At 36.2% G+C, this 20,499-nt stretch overlaps 1 protein-coding gene across 1 annotated transcript in view; it reads left to right on the plus strand.

Moving 5' to 3' along the window:
• Positions 1-20,499, plus strand: part of LOC150085574 (catenin alpha-like) — a 707,146-nt gene that overhangs the window by 582,993 nt on the left and 103,654 nt on the right. The window contains exon 21 of the mRNA XM_090373354.1: positions 1,588-1,722. Coding sequence (XP_090229480.1) covers positions 1,588-1,722 — 135 coding nt within the window. The remainder of the gene's footprint in view (positions 1-1,587; positions 1,723-20,499) is intronic.

The raw sequence follows: 20,499 nt of genomic DNA on the forward strand, positions 1-20,499 counted from the left end.
GCCATAGGCTTCTGAGTCACTTGATAATTTATATGCAACCCATGCAGTTTTCTTCTCTGTCACGAGTCTCATTAGTTCATTTGATAATCATTTAGGCCTAAACATTGAACAATGTTTCTTAATAGGTATGAAACGTTTAGTAGCTTCCACGATTAATTCCTTGAATGCTTCCCACTTAGAATTTACTGTTGGTAATATCATCAGTTGATCCCACTGTACAGAATTTAAAAACTGTCTGAGACCACTGTACTCACCTTTACGGAAGAAAAAACCCCTTCCTTTACCCCTGATGGTAATTATATCTTTAAGTAAAACACACATCAGTACACTGTGATCACTATCACCTAGCGGTTCCTTTATCTGTTAATTCTTAATACACGAATGATCACTGCTGATAACCAGATCAAGAGTATTACCCTCTCTAGTTGCCTCTCAAACATGCCGCTGCAGAAAAGAATCATCCAATAAATCCACAAAAGTCTTACTAGTTTGTGAGTGATCAACCCACAAGTTTCAGTCAATATCTGGGAAGTTAAAATCCCAAATTATAAGACATTCTGATTTATTAGCCCACCCTATTTCTCTGTACAATTGTTCATTATACTCGTTCGAGTCATTAGGCCTATAACACACTCCTACTCTTATTTTTGCTTTCGCAGTGCTCATGTCACACCAAACTGACTCAACAGTGCAATGTTCATCTATAATACTATATCAACTGGATGCACTTCTTTTGATTTTATGTTTTTCTTAATTAACAGCATGACACCTCCTCCCTTCCTATCCTGTCTATCCTTTCTGTACACATTGTACTCCCCAAATTCCAATTCTGCATTCCTAATATCAGCGTGACACCACGTCTCTGATATCCCAAAAATATCTGCCTTTGATGTCTTGACCAACACTTCAAATTCATCAAATTTATTTACTATACTTCTAGCATTGGTATACATGCAAGCATACATTTACCTATTCCTATTCACCCTGACACATGCCATATACCCACCTGTTTCACGATGACTGCCATCAGTCCCTGAAACCTCCAGCACCCCTCGCTCCAGGTTGCTACTTATTCTAATAGAAGCTGTGCAAGAATCAACTTCGCCTCTTCCTGCATTTACTTTTAACCTTTTAGTCTGTGAATCCCCCAAAGCTAGCAGTTTTCCGACCCACCTAACACTGCCTTGATAGCATCAGCAAATATTCTTGCACCCTTTCTATTTAAATGTGTCCCATCCCTGTAGAAGCAGTCTCTCCTGTTAACAAGCACAGACCACACCGAAAAAAATTCTACCCGTTGAGCCTTGCACATTCCCTCCAGGGCTGAATTGATTGACAAGGCTCTCATCATGTTCTCCCTCCTATTGTGTCTGGGCAGAATTGCAGACACTTTCAAATTTAATGAAATTTAATTTGTCAGGAATGTCTATGGAATTCCTCAGACTAGTGCCACCACAGCTGGCTTACTAACTTTATTTACCACGCCAGTTTATGATAAACCTTCTCTACTGACTTTATTTAGTTATTATTAATATTTTAATATAACAAAAGAACTAACTTTGATTTATTATATTTTCTTTATTTTAGTGTCCAGAATCTAATACAAAAAAAGATCTACTAGCCTATCTCCAACGCATAGCCCTGTATTGTCACCAGCTCAATATTACCAGTAAAGTGAAAGCTGATGTTCAGAATATTTCAGGCAATCTTTTTGTTTCTGGAGTAAGTGTTTTCAAGTATTTAATATGAGTATTTTCTGTAGCTATCAATCAATCAAGAGGAGTGTTTCCATTTACAATGGGTTTCCTCAGCCTACAAGTTATTTCTTATTAGGAATTTTTTCCCCCCATAAAGTGCAGTTCAAAGTGTCTTGGTCGGTTAAGCCTCGAGCTGCCATGCACTCCCGTACTCCATCCATCCATGCCCTCCTTCCTCTTCTCCTTCTTCCAGGAGGTATCCATTCCAGGATAGCCTTTGGATATCTGTTTTCTTGCATCCGTTTTACATGTCCATACCATATTAGACGCTTTTCTTTGATGGTGTCAATAATAGTCTTTTTCACTTCCATTTTTTCCCTTATGTCTTCATTCCGTTTTCTGTCTCTTCTAGAAGTTCCTGCTGAGTGTCTCCAAAAATCCATTTCTGTGGAAAGTAATTTGTTTTCCGCTTGCCTATTCAATGTCCAGGTTTCTGCTCCATACAATAGAAGACTTTTTACAATCGTTTGAAATATAAGTTTCTTTGTTTTATTTAGGATATTTTTGCTCCACAGAACAGGGTTTAACATGCCGATAGCCTTTCTGCTGTCTGTAATTCTCTTATTGATCTCTGCTTGGGATGATCCATCACTTTGTAAGATTGATCCCAAATATTTGAATTTATCAACTTGTTTGATTTTAAAACCTGCAATATTTAGAACGTGTCCTGGCCCTGAAGACAACATTTCAGTCTTGCTAAAATTGATTTTTAGACCCCATTGTTTATATTCCTGAAACAATTGATGACATTCATACTTTGCATTTTCTAAGTCTTGTGTTATCACCACCTGATCATCTGCAAAAAGTAAATTGTGAATATAGGTGTTCTTATTAATCGGAAATCCCATTTTATTACATTTTTTTGACCAGGATCTTAGGCAGATGTCGATATAAATTTTGAAAAGTGTTGGTGACATGCAACAACCTTGTAATAAGCCTTTTGAAGTGTGGAATTCAGGTGACAAAGCTGATCCCACTTTAATTCTGCATCTATTATTCCTGTAAATTGCCTTAATAATGTTAATCAGTTGTCCATCAATATTTGCCCATTTCAGTGCTTCCCATAAGAGTTTTCTTGGAACACTGTCATATGCCTTTTCAAGGTCAATGAAAATCACAAATATTTTTTTCCCTTTTGATTGGAATTTTTCAAGGATCTGTCTTACTGTTGAGATATGATCTATACATGACTTCCCAGCTGAAAAACCACTTTGTTCTTCTGATACCTCGATTCGAGTTTCTAAATGGTTCCTGATCCATTTTCCAAGGATCTTTAACAACGGGTTCAGGACACATTTTCCTCTGTAATTTGAACAGCTTTTCCGATCGCCCTTTTTATAAATTGATGTAATATATCCTGTTATCATTTCTTTCGGTATTTCTTCTCCTCTCAGTATACTATTTAACAGTTTTTGTATCAGAACAGCCACCCCTCTTCCTCCATATTTCAGAAGTTCCATGTAAACTCCTCCAGGTCCAGGTGATTTGCCATTCCTTCCTTCCTTTAGCAGGAGTTCCACTTCCCTAACAGAAACTTTTAAGCCCGAGTCTTCTACACCAAAATCCTCCATCGTCTTGAACTCTTCCCGGTCTTCTTTTAAAAGTCCTTCATAGTACTCTGTCCAGTCTTTCAGAGGTATTAATTGCAAACCAGCATTGTGTTTATTCTGTTTTCTCAAGTCTTTAAGGACCTTCTACGATTCTGCTGATTGCTTGAAGCCCAATTTGCTATTAATAGTTGTGCATTTCCTTTCCCATTCTTCATTTTTCGCTTCTACTACCAACCGATTGGCTATTTTCTTTTTTTCAACATAAATGTTCCTGTATGCATCATTCCTATCACCCAGCCATTTCTGATATGCAAGTTTCTTTTCCTCTACAGCAGCTCTTACTTTCTCCGTAATCCAGGTCTTTTTTGGTCCTTGGCTCTTCTTTTTGCCTAGGATTTCATGAGCTATTTTTTTAACAGTATTTTTTAAATATTCATAGATTTCTTCAGTATTACCTTTTATCTCTATTTTAATTGCAGCATCCAGTCTCTGGGTGAAGTTGTTTCTAATGCTGTCGTCCTGGAGTAGGTCAATGTTAAATTGATCCACTTGTAGCATTTCTCCTTCCCTGCATTGGTTGTCCGCACATATTTTCTTAATCCAGTTCCACCTGAGTGTTGTTTTAACAAGAAAATGGTCACATTCAGCTCCTCTATAAACACTGACATCTTTCAATACATATGTCCCTGAATGTTTTGAAATAATGTAATCTTATACTGATCTAATTTGTCTTGTCTCCTCTGTGACCAAGTATATTTATGGATATCCTTGTGTTGGAAACATGTGTTGTTTATTCTCAAGTCGAACTGTTCATAAAGATTGCATAGTCTATCTCCGTTGTCATTCCTCTCCTTCTCTCCAAATCTTCCAATAACTTTGCTATTTTGTTCAGTTCCTACTCTTGCATTGAAATCTCCCATTAGAAATATCTCTTTGTTCTTAGGAATTTTTCTATTAGTTCTCTCAGATCCTCCCAAAATTCATCCTTCAAGGTATCGGCGATGTCATTAGTTGGAGCATATATTTCCAAAATACATATTTCTCTCCCATACATTTTCAGTTCCAATGAGATCATTCTTTCATTAATAAATTGCCAGTTTTTGATGTTGTGTCTCAATTTCTTTTTAACAGCAATAGAAACTCTTGCTCTTTCACTCTTATCAACTCCACTCCAAAAATGGTAGTATTTTCCCATTATTTCCTCTCCACATCCCTTTTTCTTTGTCTCTGATAACACGACGATGTCTAACTTGAATTTTTGAAGTTCATCCGAAAGAAAGTTTCTTTTAGTTGAATATTCCAGCATCCCAAAATCATAGTCCTTTTCCGTTTGCCGAGTCGTTTTCGAAAGTGCAGTCCATTTTCATTTTCACTTGTAGGTCATTTAGCATTTGTGTATTTTTTACACTGAACGAGGAGCTAGCCCGTTGCAGCAACCCCCAACCTGGAGGGCCGGGGTATCTCTCTTAGTCTGGCCCCTACCCTTTGACCTGTCCATCTTGGGAGGCCCTACCAGTAGCTAAGCTACCGCCGACTTAGCTCTCCGAGTCATCGGGACACGCAAGCCTCCCCCCACCGCGACAAAGCTACATTCTGTAGCTATCCATATAAAATTATCTCTTTATTAATTTTTTTTTTTCTTTTAATTTTTTATTTTACTGTGCTTTGTATGGACATCTATTCACATTTCATTAAATTTAAGAATTGCAATTTTAAAATTTTTTAGGGATTCATCATTGACATACAGTGAAAGACTTTTTAGAAATACTTGTAATGACAGATTTTCATTGTATTCAATCGCAGGCTAAAAAGTGGTCAAACACTGAAGAAACAAAAATTGTGCAATTGAGAAAATCAATTTCATACTCACTTTTAATATATATCAATTATAATATTAAACCTGATTATTAAAATATTATCAAAAATGTTCTATTTACTATTATTTTTTTTTTTTTTTTTTTGAGTAAGTACATTTCTTATTTTGGGATGTGACATTTTTGTATTCTGTTCAAAACAAAAAATGTCACATCTCATAAAAGTTGATCTTGGAAACTAACAAATATGTAGCTTTCAGGTAGTGTAATGCCATATGTTACTCATCCATTAGGTGTAAAGTTGTGGTATGCACTGCCCAGTTGATAAACTGCTATGTCTGATCTCTGTTTGGTTGTCCTCTGGTGTGCTGCAGTCACAACATATTGAAAGCATGGTAATAATTCTGATTCAGTTTTCTGTGTGTGCACGCATGCACATATGTATGTGTGCTTGCATGCACGTGTGTGTTTGAGGAATCGACTTTGAAATCTCAAAAAGAGAAATTTACTTCACTCATTAAGGTGTATGTATTATACTTCAGATGCAGATTTGGAGATCAGATCTTATATTTCATGGGCCTGGTTATTGTGAGAGAATAGTTACAGAGTTCAGTTTCACCAATGCCATTTGCCATTATGATGGTACAGATAGAACCAAAGAACAACATAAGTGATTACTGTTTCTGCTTGACATATAAATCCTGGTTTTCTTTGAAGTTAAATCATTTCATACAATACTTGAATTGCCATTGCTATTTCATCATGGTATCTTACCTACTAATGTGCTGCCACTTTGTAAAGAACAATGTGAAGAACAATGTGAACTTTGTAAAGAACAACACTTTGTAAAGAACAAAGAACAAATTGGCATTAACTTAGTTAAAATTCTGCTTGAACAAGAAGAATTTCAGCTAAGTCATGTTGGTAAAATAGTCTGTTAGATTTTATCAAGATAACATTTAATTTTTATTATTTTTTTTTTTAATAAGGGGCTAGAACAATTCTGGCCCCAGGTGCTGAGCGATTTCTCTGAACTTCAGTAGCAGTAGGGGCATATGATGCAAGAAAGCAACCTTATGTAGCATCAGCCAAAAAAAAAAAAACACAATTTCACGCCAAAAGAAAGATTAAATAATTGCCAATGTTTTCGAATTTATGTTTTGATTATTCTAATTTGTTTATCATTTTGCTTTTGCAAGGTGAAAATCTTTGTCGTGCCACTGTACAGATACTGAGCTCTGCACGCCACCACAGTTGACCCCAATGTTTATCATACCTCAGTTTTAATCTTTTATTAAAATGTGTAGCAGAAATGTATTTTAAATAAGTCAAATCCATTGATTTGTGGATTTATTGGATGATTGTTTTCTACACCAGCATGTTAGAAAGGAAACAAGAGGGAGTAACACTCTTGATCTGATTTTCAGCAGTGATTATTCATGCATTAAGAATTTACAGATAAAGGAAACACTAGGTGACAGTGATCACAGTGTACTCATGTGGGATTTACTTAAAAATGTAACTACCATCAGGGGTAAAGGGAAAGGTTTTTGCTTTCGTAAATGCAACTACATTGGTCTCAGAGATTTTTTAGGTTCTATACAGTGGGATCAACTGATGATGTTACCAACAGCAAATTCTAAATGGGAAGCATTCAAGGAAATAATTTTGGAAGCCACTAGGCTTTTTGTTCCAACTAAGAAATGCTGCTCTAGGTATTTCGAACTAAGAAATACTGCCTAAATGGATGTCAGATGAACTAATGAGACTTGTAGCAGAGAAGAAAAGGCATGGGATGCACATAAATTGTCAGGCGACACAGAAGCCTATGGTAGATACAAGCTAGTCTGTAATCAAGTCACAAAGGAGGTTAGGCAAGCAAAGGCAGATTATGAAAAATCTTTGGCAAAGGATGCAAAGAAAAACAGCAAAGACTTTACTTATATAAACTCTAAAAGGAAGGGAATGAATCAGATTGGTCCACTTGATATCAGTGGTTTGACTGTAGATGATCATTCTCAGATAGCTGCTGAACTAAATGAGTATTTTGCATCTATATTCGCACATGAGGCAGTTATTCAAGGAGGAGAGGGCCAGATGTTTATCAAACTCTAAACGTAGTTTAACGATTTTGTAATAACTGAGAGCAATGTGGAGGAGAAATTGTTGAAGTTAAACCTAAGAAAGGCACCTTGGGTAGATGGGATCTATCCAGCTATATTAAAGGAGGTGGCAAAAGAAATAGGCAAACCCTTAGCCATAATTATTAGAGCATCCTTGTTTGGTTTCGGTGGAAGTACCCACGGACTGGACATGTGCAAATGTATCTCCAATTCACAAAGGGGGATCAAAGGATGACACGAGTAATTACAGACTTGTTACTTTGACTTCTGTTCCAGAGTAAATAATGGAGTCACTAGTTAAAGAAGCATTGCAGGATCATCTAGACAAGACAGCAGTAATAATTCAGACACAGCATGGGTTTGTCAAGAGAAAGTCTTGTCTGGCTACTATGATGTGGTCACAAAGGAACTGGATGCAAAAAATAATTTTGATATCATATATTTGGATTTCAAGAAAGCTTTTGATACTGTTGCACATGGAAGACTACTGCACAAATTGGAGCAGTATGGCATTAAGGGCAAGTTGCTACAATGGAACCATTGAGTGGGAGAAGACAGAGAGTGGCAACAATGGATACTGCTCTATGTGGACTAATGTTATTAGTGGTGTCCCTCATGGTTCGGTGAAGCCGACCGGGCTAGCCAGGTGGGTAAAGTGCCTGCCTGGCAACCCAAAGTTCACAGGTTCGAATCCTGCCTCGGACTTGGATCAAAGTACTGCAAAAACCTTGGGAGGTGCATGATGACCACAGAAGCCGATGCGCCAACAACAAAAAAAAAAAAAAAATGGTTCGGTGTTGGGCCCATTGTTGTTTTGTATATTTATCAATGATATTGATGAAGGTATATCAACTGAAGTTTAACATTTACAAATGTAAAGTACTGCCTATGGGTAGCAGTAACCCCAGAGAAATGTACCAGCTGGGGGGTGTTACACTCAGGGTAGTGGAGAATGATAGTGACCTGGGGATAATTGTGCAGTCAGATATGAAATTCTCTGAACAGTGCAAACCTGCTTCCAGAACAGCTCATGGGGTTTTGTCAATGATATACAGAAACCTTGCTAGCAGGGATAAGGAGGTGATTAACTCTTGGTATAAGGCCATATTCTGAGTAGTATATACAGGTCTGGAGGCCTCAGTTTAGGAAGCATATATACTTCTTCTGCAATGGGCGCAGCAAAGAGCAGCCAGATTAGTGCTGTTACCTAGAAAGGTTCTAGCTTCAGTTCTGCAAATTGCAGCATCTTGAGACGAGGCAACTGCAAGCAGATCTAATTGAGGTGTTTAAAGCCTTAACTGGATTGAGTAAGCTGAATGTTAATAGCATTCTTCCACTTGCTGAGACTACACATGAAGGGCATAAATTCAAGTTGAGAAGATTGGTTGCAGGATAGATGTGCTGTTCAGTTTGCCTTCAGCAAGCAGGTGGTTGATCGTGGTGGGTGTACTGTTTCTTTTTTTTTTTTTTTTTTTTTTTGGCTGATGCTATATATAAGCTTGCTTTCTTGCATCATTTGCCATTATTACTTCTAACACTTGCCCTTGGCTTACAAGGCACATACAAAGGCTTAGATGACCACTGTGGTATTCATAGTATGACTGCACCACTTTGATTTTTTTTTTTTTTTTTTTTTTTTAGGAGCATTAGCAACTAAGGCCATATTGCTCTGGGAATATGTGGTGGTCATTTCCTGACTTTTTCGCATCCTCTGTATTTGGTGGTGACGGGCTCGAACCCTGGTCTAATCAAAAAGCGTGTGCTACGCACTGCTGCTCCTTCCCACCTGGCTACGGAGGCGCCACTTTGATTGTCAGTTGGTGATGAAATTATTCTTGGCCATATTGATGATATGGTGAATGGAATTGAAAAAGAGCAGCTGAAAAAACTCAAGCAAAGAGATGCACTCCTTAGGGACTTTTTTCCATGTTAGACATTTTTTTTTTTCTATAGAATACTATAGTTTCTGGTTTACAGATGCCCTTAAACATGGTTTTTTTTTTTTTTTTTGCTCAATTTTAAGTAAACTAGTTTATGTAATTTCTGTCTAAATTTATATTAATTTTAGCTTATTTCTGGTGTTGTTTTGCAAAATAAATGCTTTTGGCCAATTCTGTGCAATGTACTGAATTATTGTATTGCCCAACATGTAGGACACCTTGGGATTTCCTGGCCACCACTGCTCAGAAAACTTCATATCTGCCTGTATCGTAAATCCCAGATCCCTTTCTTCCTCTACTGTTTTTTTATTTCAACTCCAAAAAAGGTATAATTTATTTTGTGGTTGTTGCTATTATTGTTATTGGCATACAGTTAAATAGAGAGGATGCAAGAATATTAGCCGATGCTATCGAGGCAGTGTTAGGTGGATCGGAAAACTAATAACTTGGGGAATTCACGGACTAATAAATTGATAGTAGCTGCAGGCAGGGTGAAAGTGATTCTTGCATAGCGTCTATTGGAATGAGCAGCAGCCAGGAAAGCAAGTTGCTGGGAATTTCAAGAACTGCTGGGAGTCATCACAGAACAAGTAAATATATCAGCTTTGTTAAGGTAACTAAGAGTAAGAACAGGTCATGTATACTTGCATGTACACCAGCGCTAGGAGTATATTAAATGAATTAAAAGAATTTGAAGAGCTCATCAAGACATCAAAGGTGGATATTATTGAGATATCAGAAATGTGGTATCATAACTATAAGGAATGCAGAATTAGAATTTGGAGAGTACAATGTATACAGAAAGGATAGCAAAGGAGGAGGGGTTATACTGTTAGTTAAGAACACATAAAATCTAAGGAATGCATCCAGTCAACATAAATGGGCAGTGAAACGTTGAGTCAGTTTGGTGTGACATAAGCATTGGAAAAGCAAAAATGTATAGGCCTATAATGACTCCTATTAGTACAATGAAGAACTGTACAGAGAAATACAGTGGGTCAGTAAATTACAATGTCTAGTGTATCATAATGGAGGATTTTAACTTCCATGAAATTAACTGGAACTTGTGGGTTGGTCACTCACACTCTAGCATGACTTTTGTGGATTTATTGGATGACTGTATGCAACAGCAGCATACAACCAGTAATACTCTTTAACCAGTGGTGGGATTCAAATAATTTAACAACCGGTTCGCTGCCCTAATGACCATTCTAAGTATAAAAAAACTATATACCGAAAGGTAGTTTATTATTTCATGCAGTTAATACTTAAATAAGAACAATAAAAGAGGTCCACAAAACTAGATTATGTTATAAGAAAGAGTTTTAAAATATTAATGAAAAAATATTAAATAATACCTGACAAAAACAATAAAACTGTTATTTAAGATATTTCCATATTGCTTCTTGATTGGCGTCCTTGCAATTTTCTTCGCTTTTATCCGAGCATCAGCGGCTGAATGATTTATCCTTAACCATCTTTTCACTGTAGGAGTAGGATCCCATTCCTTTAGAGGTAGGCCGATTAGACTAATAGTCATTGTGTTTGATATATTAGAAACAGTTAGGCAACTTCTCTTCTCTGAACATATTATGTTCATCTTTGAAAAACCCCTTTCCGCTTCTGCTGAACTTACAGCAATTGTTCTGACAATATTTTTAGGTCTTTGAACACTTTCAGGAATTGCATAATTCTGGGAATTTTTTAAAACGTTTTCCACAAAATCTCGATAATCATTAATATCAATTTGGTAATTAAAAATGTCATTAAATACGAGCAATTGTTCTTCAGCTGCTTTCCATGGAACTAGTACTTCTTCAATATTCCAGTAACCGGGCTCCAAAAAATTGAGACATTGTAATTTATTCCTATCTTGAAATTGGCTACAACTTGCTTTTAAATGTGCACAATCCATTAGTCTTTTTTTCAAATTCGTTACGATGTTTTCTAAAAGTCTTTCCCGAGGAAGCCCGACAAATCGATGATTTTCTACAAATTTTATATTTTTGAAGGTTTCTGAAGTAATTAATTCATCAACTTTTTTTTCGTATATACCCTTTTCCTTTCCAAGCATTTGAAATGCTTTACTAGATCTTATCAAGAGTTTTTCAGCCTTTATTATGTCTATATTTCTTGCTTGCAGTGCATCTGAAAGAAGAGAAATTTCGTTTAAAATATCAATCATCAATGCCAAATCAGTTATAAAATATATATTTTCAAGACGGGCAGCCATACCTAAGTACATTTTTATTTGAATAAAAATAGTGATGTAGCGCTGGATAAGCACGCCACACAGCTAGGCTACTACCGTAACTACAGCCAGCCCATCTTTGTCTCAAAATTCTTCCAATCTTTATAATTTCAATTCCAAGTTGTTCGGATATTTTGGAAAGTTCAATTTGTTTTTATTGGATTGATATAAAATAGTATATATCTTATCAATAAATATTTTTAAATGATTTACTTGCTTTATTTCCTTTATCGAATCATCTAAAACAAGATGGAGGCGATGATTTAAACAGTGCCATATTATTATGTTTGGAAACTCTTTTGCAATCCTAGTACTCACTCCAGATTTTCTCCCAAGCATAACGCTGGCACCATCGGAGCAAAATCCAGTTACATTTTTTTCTAGGTAGTTCTTAGTAAGTCCAACATTATTTAAACTTTTCATAACTGAAGAACATATTGTCTCTGCATCTTGTTTTTCCAATTCAACTAGTTCAACGAAAATTGTTGGTGATGTAACTGAATCCTCAACTTTTAAGAAAAGTATAACTGGTTTGCAGGATATCGTTGAAGCTTCGTCAATAATAAAATATATTTTCAGATTATTTTCAATAATTTTATTAAATATTTCTTTTTTAATTTCCTTTGCAATGAAATCAACTACTTTCACAGCAGTTTTACGAGAATGTAATCCTAATTCCATATCTAATCCATTTTTAATTTGCACTTGTATCTCATCTTCTATGTCTGAAAATGGTTTACATCTTTTTGCCAGGCTGTAAACTGTATTAAAATTGTTATATCATTGCACTGTCCAGCATTCAGGAAGATTATTTTCAATTTTGGAGTTGTTATCGTTTTTTATTTCAATAATTGACGTGCTGCTTTCTTCAAGTTGGAGTGGTTGTGCTTGTGACTGTTTTGTACCATCCAAGGCCAATTCTGATACAACAAATTCTGATTTTGGTTTCTTATTGAAAAAATCTGTCAAACTCTGTTGCCTTTTCTTCCTTTTAAGGGTTACTGCAAAAAATTTTTAAAATGTTTTATTTTAATATATTATAGAGCAGGAGCGGATATGTGCCTATATATTTGAATATTTTTACTGGTTCTGTCCACGTGTGGTCATATCATAAACTTTTATAAACCAAGCACTACGCTTATACCATTGATAAACATCAGTCAGAACACACATTTTCTTCATTTTATCGATACTAAACGAAAATTTCTTGCTGAATTAATAACAACCGTTTTTAACAACCGGTTCGCCGAACTCAACAAAAAATTAGGTATCGGTTCTGCCGAACCAGTGCGAACCGGCTGAATCCCACCACTGTCTTTAACTTATTATCAGATTAAGAATCTGCAGATAAAGGAACCACTTGGTGGCAGTGATCACAGTCTACTGATGTGGAATTTACTTAAAGATATAGCTACATCAGGGGTAAAGGGAAGAGCATTTGCTTTCGTAAAGGTGACTACAGTGGTCGCTGACAGTTTTTAAATTCTATACATTGGGTCCAACTGATTCCAACAGCAAATTCTCAATGGGAAGCATTCAAGGAATTAATCTTGGAAGCTAATAGACTTTTCATACCGATTAAGAAATACTGTTTAAAGTTTGGGCCTAAATGGATGTCAGATGAACTGATGAGACTCTTGGCAGAGAAGAAAAATGCATGGAAAGTATATATAGATTATCAAGCGACACAGAAGCCTATGGTAGATATAAGCTAGTCTGTAATCGAGTCACAAAGGAGTTTGGGCAAGCAAAGGTAGATTACTAGAAATCTTTGGCAAAGGATGCAAAGAAAAACAGCAGTGAGTTCTTTACTTATGTAAACTAGAAGGATGGGAATGAATCAGATTAATCCACTTGATATTGATGGTAAGACTGTTGATGGTCTTATTCAGGATGAACGAGTATTTTGCATCTACATTCACATGTGGAATTCTGTGGGGAAGTGGAGGCCAAAAGTTTATCAAACTCTAACTGGGAGCTAAATGATTTTGTAATAACTGAGTGTAAAGTGGAAGAGAAATTGTTGAAGTTAAACATAAGAAAGGCATCTGGGTGGATGGGATCTTTCCATTATATTAAAGGTGGCAGCAAATGAAGTAACTAAACCCTTAGCTATAATTATGAGAGCATCCTTGGATTCTGGGTAGATCCCCTATTGCTGAAGATGTGCAAATGTATCACCAATTCTCAAAGGGGTATCAAAGGTTGACACAAGTAATTAGGGAACTGTTAGTAGATCGTCGGCATAGCTTAGCTTAATTTTTCAGCACTCACCTCATAGTAATCCACTTAATTGGTGGAAAGTTTTACCACATACATAGTGGATATGAGATTCTTATAACTTACGGGGATTATAAATTTAAAAACGTGCCTTTAACACCAGTAAAATTAAACCAGACTAATCAAAAGAAAAACTAACTTTACGAAAAGTGCACCTTCCATTCTATGGCTGTTTAATTAAAATAAATTAAATGAAGAAAGATAAAAGCTAATAGCCTTGCATGAGCGACTTTCGAAATCGTCTTCAGTTAGCTACAGCCCACTATAGCTAACTGAAGACAATTTCGAAAGTCGCTCGTGCGCGGCTATTAGCTTTTATCTTTCTTCATTTAATTTATTTTAATTAAACAGCCATAGAATGGAAGGTGCACTTTCCTTTCTTAGGAAAATTTTTAAAGCCCATAACTTAGTTTTTAAATTTATAATCCCCGTAAGTTATAAGAATCTCATATCCACTATGTATGTGGTAAAACTTTCCACCAACTAAGCGGATTACTATGAGGTGAGTGCTGAAAAATTAAGCTAAGCTATACCTACGATCTAGTCATTACATCACAGCACATAAGGACTCCTTAAAATAACAAGTTAGTTTAATTTCTGTTCTGTAGAAAATAATGGAGTCACTGGTTAACCTTCCAATGATCAGGTGAGGTCACTAATGTGACCCCATCTGATCATCACCTGATCATTTTTTTTACAATATTTTTCTCAATTAATGTCTTAGAGGCTTTGCTATTTTTTAGCTGAGTTTATCAGCTTTTTCCAGATCTCTATGGGGTAATTTCTTAAAAAAATTAAAAACTTAACTTAGAAATAATAATTTCTTGATTTGAGTCACCTTAGTGGCCATCAATGTTATAACATTGTTGACGATTATAGAGTGCAATTATTCGATTGTGCACATTTTGTACTTGTCAGAGCATGCTTGAAAGCGTGTTAGGACATGTCACTTTGCTTTGTTGCTCAGAGTGTAATATTCTCACATGCTTGATTTCGGCAGTTCATAGCTAGACGATGTTGCATAAGTATCTTACTGAAGCAGAACTTGAAAAGTTAGTAAACAAAGAGTTCGAGGATATTCCTAATGCACTGTAATTATTGGAAGATGAAGATGTGTTACTGGAAGACAGTTCACAAAGCCAAAGGCAACAAATTAGCGATTCATCCGAAAAAGGTGATGAAAGCAATAATTCTGCATGTGCTGGTAATGAATTGTCTGACAATGGCAGTGAAAACAATAATTCTGCAAATACAATTTTGACTAAAGATGGCACTCGGTGGTCAAAAAACCAATAATATGCAAGAAGACATCTTGCAACAAACATATTGAATAAAAAACCTGGACTTACAAGTTATATTGAGAAGATTTTGACACCCATAGAAGCATTCAACTCGTTCATAACTGACGAAATTTTGGATATACTTATTCAAGAGGAGGATATACTTATTCTTATTGGAGGCTTGAAGTGGTGGAACCCATGTTTATTCTCCAGAGCTAAGTACCGGCCAACCCTTCCCCATCTCTTCCATCATGCAATACGACTGATAATTTTTGAGGTTATAATGAACATCATGGCGAGATCCAATCTTCCTTACATTTCAAGGGTACAGCTCTAAAATGATGTTCACAGGCTGGCCGCTAGTTAGTACACCGGACCGAACCTATTGGTAACTCTTTAGGAGGCTACCGGTTCAGCTAGTGTATAATCTTGTTACCTCTACTCTGCCACATAGTGACTGGAGGGAGTCCGAGTAGTGTGTATGCGGTGGGGGGGGGCATTTTCAAGGTCACATTATGTCAAGGATCTGGGTATACTCTTACCATGTGTATGCCATATCCAAAAATTTCATTACTTCATACAGCATGTCCACCCAACTTTTTCTTACTATTGAATACACCATGAATTGTCAAACTAATAGAGTAAGCTTATCTGCGAAAAGGTCTAAACCTCCCAAACACTTCCTAGTTCATTTCACAAATATATGTGGTCTCAATTCTAATCTCAACGATGTCCATTTCCATTTGCAGTCTGCCAAACCCTATGTACTATTTCTGACAGAATCTCAGTTATCGGTTAATTCAACTATTGCTCATCTCAGCTGCCCAAATTATTCACTTTATGATTCCTTTCACCTCAAAGATGGTACTTGTGCATATGTCCGTTCCGATATTCCTTGTCATAGGATTGGTAATTTGGAATCTCCTCTCTTCAGTCTTCATTCGGAATTTGGGATTCGAGGTGAGCGGACACGCTTCGTCAGGGGTCTTCAGTTTAGTGGATTGGATTACTGTAGATTATTGCCTTTAAATATTTGATTTATTTAGTATATTGTTGGATTATTTTGTTATAGGTTTTCCTGTAACAGTTTGATTTTTATTATAGATATCATTTTTTAAAGTTAATTTTCATCGATATTTAGCTAATTTTATAATGGTAATTACAAGATCTGCCTTAAACATGTCACAGGGTATCGTGACTCACATGAAAATAGCCAATGGCGATTTACGTGTGAGTGGTGACTAATCATAACTCACCTGGGGATTCTTTTCTTTGTGATCGATGTAAGGAGTGCACCGATCTTAAATTACAATTTGGTGCACTGATGGAACAATTTGAGTCACTGAAAAAACGGGTGCTTGCCCTCGAGAATAATGCATCTGGGAGCTCATCAGGGACTCAAGACTCCAGCCATCTACCAAGTGATGTACTCCCGATTTGGGCCTCAAAACAGAAAAACCAAGTGCAAACTACTCTGATTCAAAAGGACTTTGTTTTATTAGGAGATTGTATTGTCAGGGAAATGGGTAATATTTTTTTTAATAAGTATAGATGGAGTAGAACCAGAGTATGTCTACCGGGAGCAACTATTAATGATGTCACCAACAGATTGCCAGATTTTAAGGGGGTTAAAGAGAATATTATTATTCATATGAGGACTAATGACATTAAATGTACACAATCTGATGATTTGTTGGAAAAATACAGGACCATGCTGAGGAAATGCCACGAGCTAGGCTACAATGTCTATGTGTCTGCAATTCTGCACAGACACGATAGGAGGGATTATATGTTAAAAGCCTTGTGGATTCACTCAAGACTTGAAGGACTCTGCAAGGCTTTTTGGAAGGAAATATCTATCAGCTAGACCCCCACTTGTAGGTAGAAGGAATTTGTTTTGTACAACTACACTACAAGTGAGTCGAGCAAAATAACAAAGATGGCATCAAACTTTATATTAGATAAGTGGGTTGACATTGAAGTTATTGCAACAGCTGTGCTGATTGATAATGAAAGACTAAAAGCAAAATTAGAAGAGATGGAAGTTAAGAGTTGCTCTTTTTGATGAAATTGTGAGGGGCCAACCATTTCTTCCTGCTCAGGAAGAACAGTAAAATTGCATTGATAAGGTTAAAACGTACAGTAGTGTAGTTAAGGAAAATATAAGTGATGGTAATGAAGACAGTAAAATTGGTAATAAATGTGGGGGAGGGGGGAAGTAATAAGCAGAAACAGGTGAACACTTTAATATTAAGGGCAGATGTTAATGCACAGTTTACGAGTCGTCAGGAGGTCAAAGAAGTGGTATTAAATGCCTTAAAGGATGATTTTAAAGAAATTAAAGTGAGAAACCTGGGAACAATACAAAATAAAGGTGTTTTGATAGAAACAGACAATAAAGATGATTTGGACAAAATAATAGGTTCAGAGACTTTAGTTAGTAAGGGTATTAATTATGATAAGTTGAAAACAAATAATTCTTCCATACTGGTGTATGATATACTCAAGGATATTACAAGGGATGAAATAGTTGAGGATTTATATTTAAAGAATTTGAAGGACTATGGTTACGATCTCGAAGAGGTAAAGAATGGAGTTGTATTTAGATTTAATAGTGGAAACAAGTTAAATTTGACTAACTGGGTTATTGGGGCGGCCCCAGAGTTGTAAAATGTTTGTTTCTGAGAGACAGAATATTTTTGGAGTTTTCCTCCTATAAGTTTAGAAAATTCACAGTTGTGACCAAATGTTTTAAATGTTTGGGATATGGCCACTCTGCCCAGTACTGTAGTCATAAAACAATGTCATGTGGTCATTGCGCTGAGGGGCGATGTTTATGCTGACTGTCAGCGCAGGGACCAACATCCAAATTATGGTAACTGTAAGCATAGAGGTCGTGACTATGAACACTCTGTAAAAGATCTAAAATGTCCAGAATATGTTAAAGCTCTTGAATTAGCAAGTACGCGCATAAATTATGGATAATGATAATGATTGTATTAAACAGTTTTAGTTAGCACATAATAGTGATAATAATCAGATATTAAACATAGTTCAATTAAATGGACAAAGGTCTTGCATGGTAATGAATGAAATTAGAATATATGCAATGGAAAACCAGTGTGACATACTTTGTTTGCAGGAGCCATATGCATTACAGCATGAGCAGAGTTATAGATTGGTAGGTTTTCCTGTAACTGCTGTCAGTTTATGTTACTAGAGTGAGGCCAAGAGTAGCAATAGTTATTTTTAATAGGAATTTAAACATAACTGTGATATCAGGGTTGTGCAGTCAAGACATTGTTTGCATTCATGTTGTTATGCCTGACATTTAATTTTATTTATTGTCATTGTATTGTTCTCCAACAGATAATATTGAATATTTCATTTCATGTATGAAGGTGCATTAGCACAAATAGGTTATGGCAATGTATTACTGGCTTTTGACATAAATGCTAAATCCAGTATGTGATTCAGTGGTATGACTAATAACAGGGGAATATGTATGGAGGATTTTATAATATCAAATAATTTAGTTGTACTTAATGAATCACAACAACCGTATACTTTTATCAATGTACATGGACAATCGAACATTGATTTGACACTGGCTTCACCAGATTTTGTAAAGAGGGTGTGTCACTGGGTTGTTGATGAGAATGCAACAAACAGTGACCATCGGGCTATATTATTTCATGTAAATGTGGGGGTATATAGTAAGACTTATTATATTAAAATCAATGAGCAGATGAGGTTTGCATATAAAAAGATAAATTTGGAAAAATTTAATGATTCCTTGCAATTGGTTTCTGGTAATGATAAGTATCTGGCTCTGAACACTATGAATGCCTCAGAATATGCATTTTATATTCAAAGTGTACTTTTTTGAAGCTTTGAAGTATGCACCTAGGCATAGGAAAGCCACAGATAAGCAAGTACCATGGTGGTCTGAACAACTGAAAATTTTAAGGCGAGATGTTTTTTCGGCCAGGAAGCAATTTCAAAGATATAGGTCTCGTGATATAGAAGAGGCTAACTATTATAAGGAAATATATAGGTGTAAAAGGAGGGAATATCATAGGGCTATTTACCAGCATAAGTTAAGAGCATGGCAGAATTTGGTAAGAACTGCAGGAAACAGTTACCCTTGGGGACTACTGTATAAGTTGACCATTACTAAAAAGATAGAGCAGGATGTATTTCACACAGTAATAGTAGATGGTTGGGAGACAACTATTAAAGTTGTCATAGACAAACTGTTTCCTGAGGATTGTGTAAGTAATGATACTCTTGAACAGTGTGAGATAAGAGCAGATAACAGAGATTATGTCAATGATGAGGATATCTCTTTTTACAGCAGAGGAGATACTTGTAGTCAGTAAACAGATAAATGTTGATAAGACTCTGGGGATTGATTTAATTGAGAACAACAGTATCAGTAAGTTATTAGAGATATACCCTCCAGTTCTACTTAATATGTATAACAAACGTTTATTGGAAGGCACATTTCCTGTTTTCTGGAAATGTGCCCTTCTGAAATTGTTGCAAAAACCAGGTAAAGAAAAAAAACAAGCCCCAGGAGCTTTCGACCAATATCGTTGTTATCTAACCTAGGCAAGTTGTTTGTTTGAGAGATTGATTTTCCAGCGATTAAGTGAATTCATGAATTTACACCACATTGAGTTGCCATTTCAGTATGGTTTTAGAAAATCCAAATCTACTGAGGACGCGATTAATGATTTAGTGCTTTATGTTAAAAATGCAGATAGTAAATATGTTCTTGCTCTGTTCATTGACTTTGCAGGAGCTTTTGATTCAGTCTGGCACGAGAGTATTCTTTACTCTTTAAGACAGCTCCATTGTCCAGGGAAAATATACCAGGTTGTAATAAGCTATTTAACTTCAAGGCAGATAATTGTAAGGGCACAGCATTTAACTTATAGGAAATTAGTCTCTAGGGTATGCCCACAGGGATCTGTGTTGGATCCCCTATTTTGGAATTTGGTTCTGAACCAATGGCTTAAATTGAGACAAACAGTTTGCCATAAAACAGCATTTGCAGATGATTTGTTTATCTGTGTGCCTGGTAACTCAAGAAGGGATATTGAAGAGAAGGCTGCAATGGTTCTTCAGAGTCTAACATCATGGGCTACTGTTAATTAGTTAGTTAGTAGTTATGTTGGTTTTTAGGAGCATTAGCAACTAAGGCCATATTGCTCCGGGAATATGCGGTGGTCATTCCCTGACCTTTCTGCATCCTCCGTATTTGGTGGTGATGGGCTCGAACCCCCGTCTAATCAAGAAGCATGTGCTACGCACTGCTGCTCCTTCCCACCTGGCTACGGAGGCGCCTGGGCTACTGTAAATAAATTAACAGTTTCAGAAGGTAAAACAGTTATGATGTTAGTTAAAGGTCACCTTGATATCAATCGACCACCAAAAATTTTGTTAAATTGTAAGCAAATTAAATTTGTTATCAAAACCTAAGTATCTAGATGTTTTAT

Source organism: Mastigoproctus giganteus, chromosome 5, assembly GCF_048544385.1.
Source record: "Mastigoproctus giganteus isolate SK-2022 chromosome 5, ASM4854438v1, whole genome shotgun sequence".
Lineage (NCBI taxonomy): Eukaryota > Metazoa > Arthropoda > Arachnida > Uropygi > Thelyphonidae > Mastigoproctus > Mastigoproctus giganteus.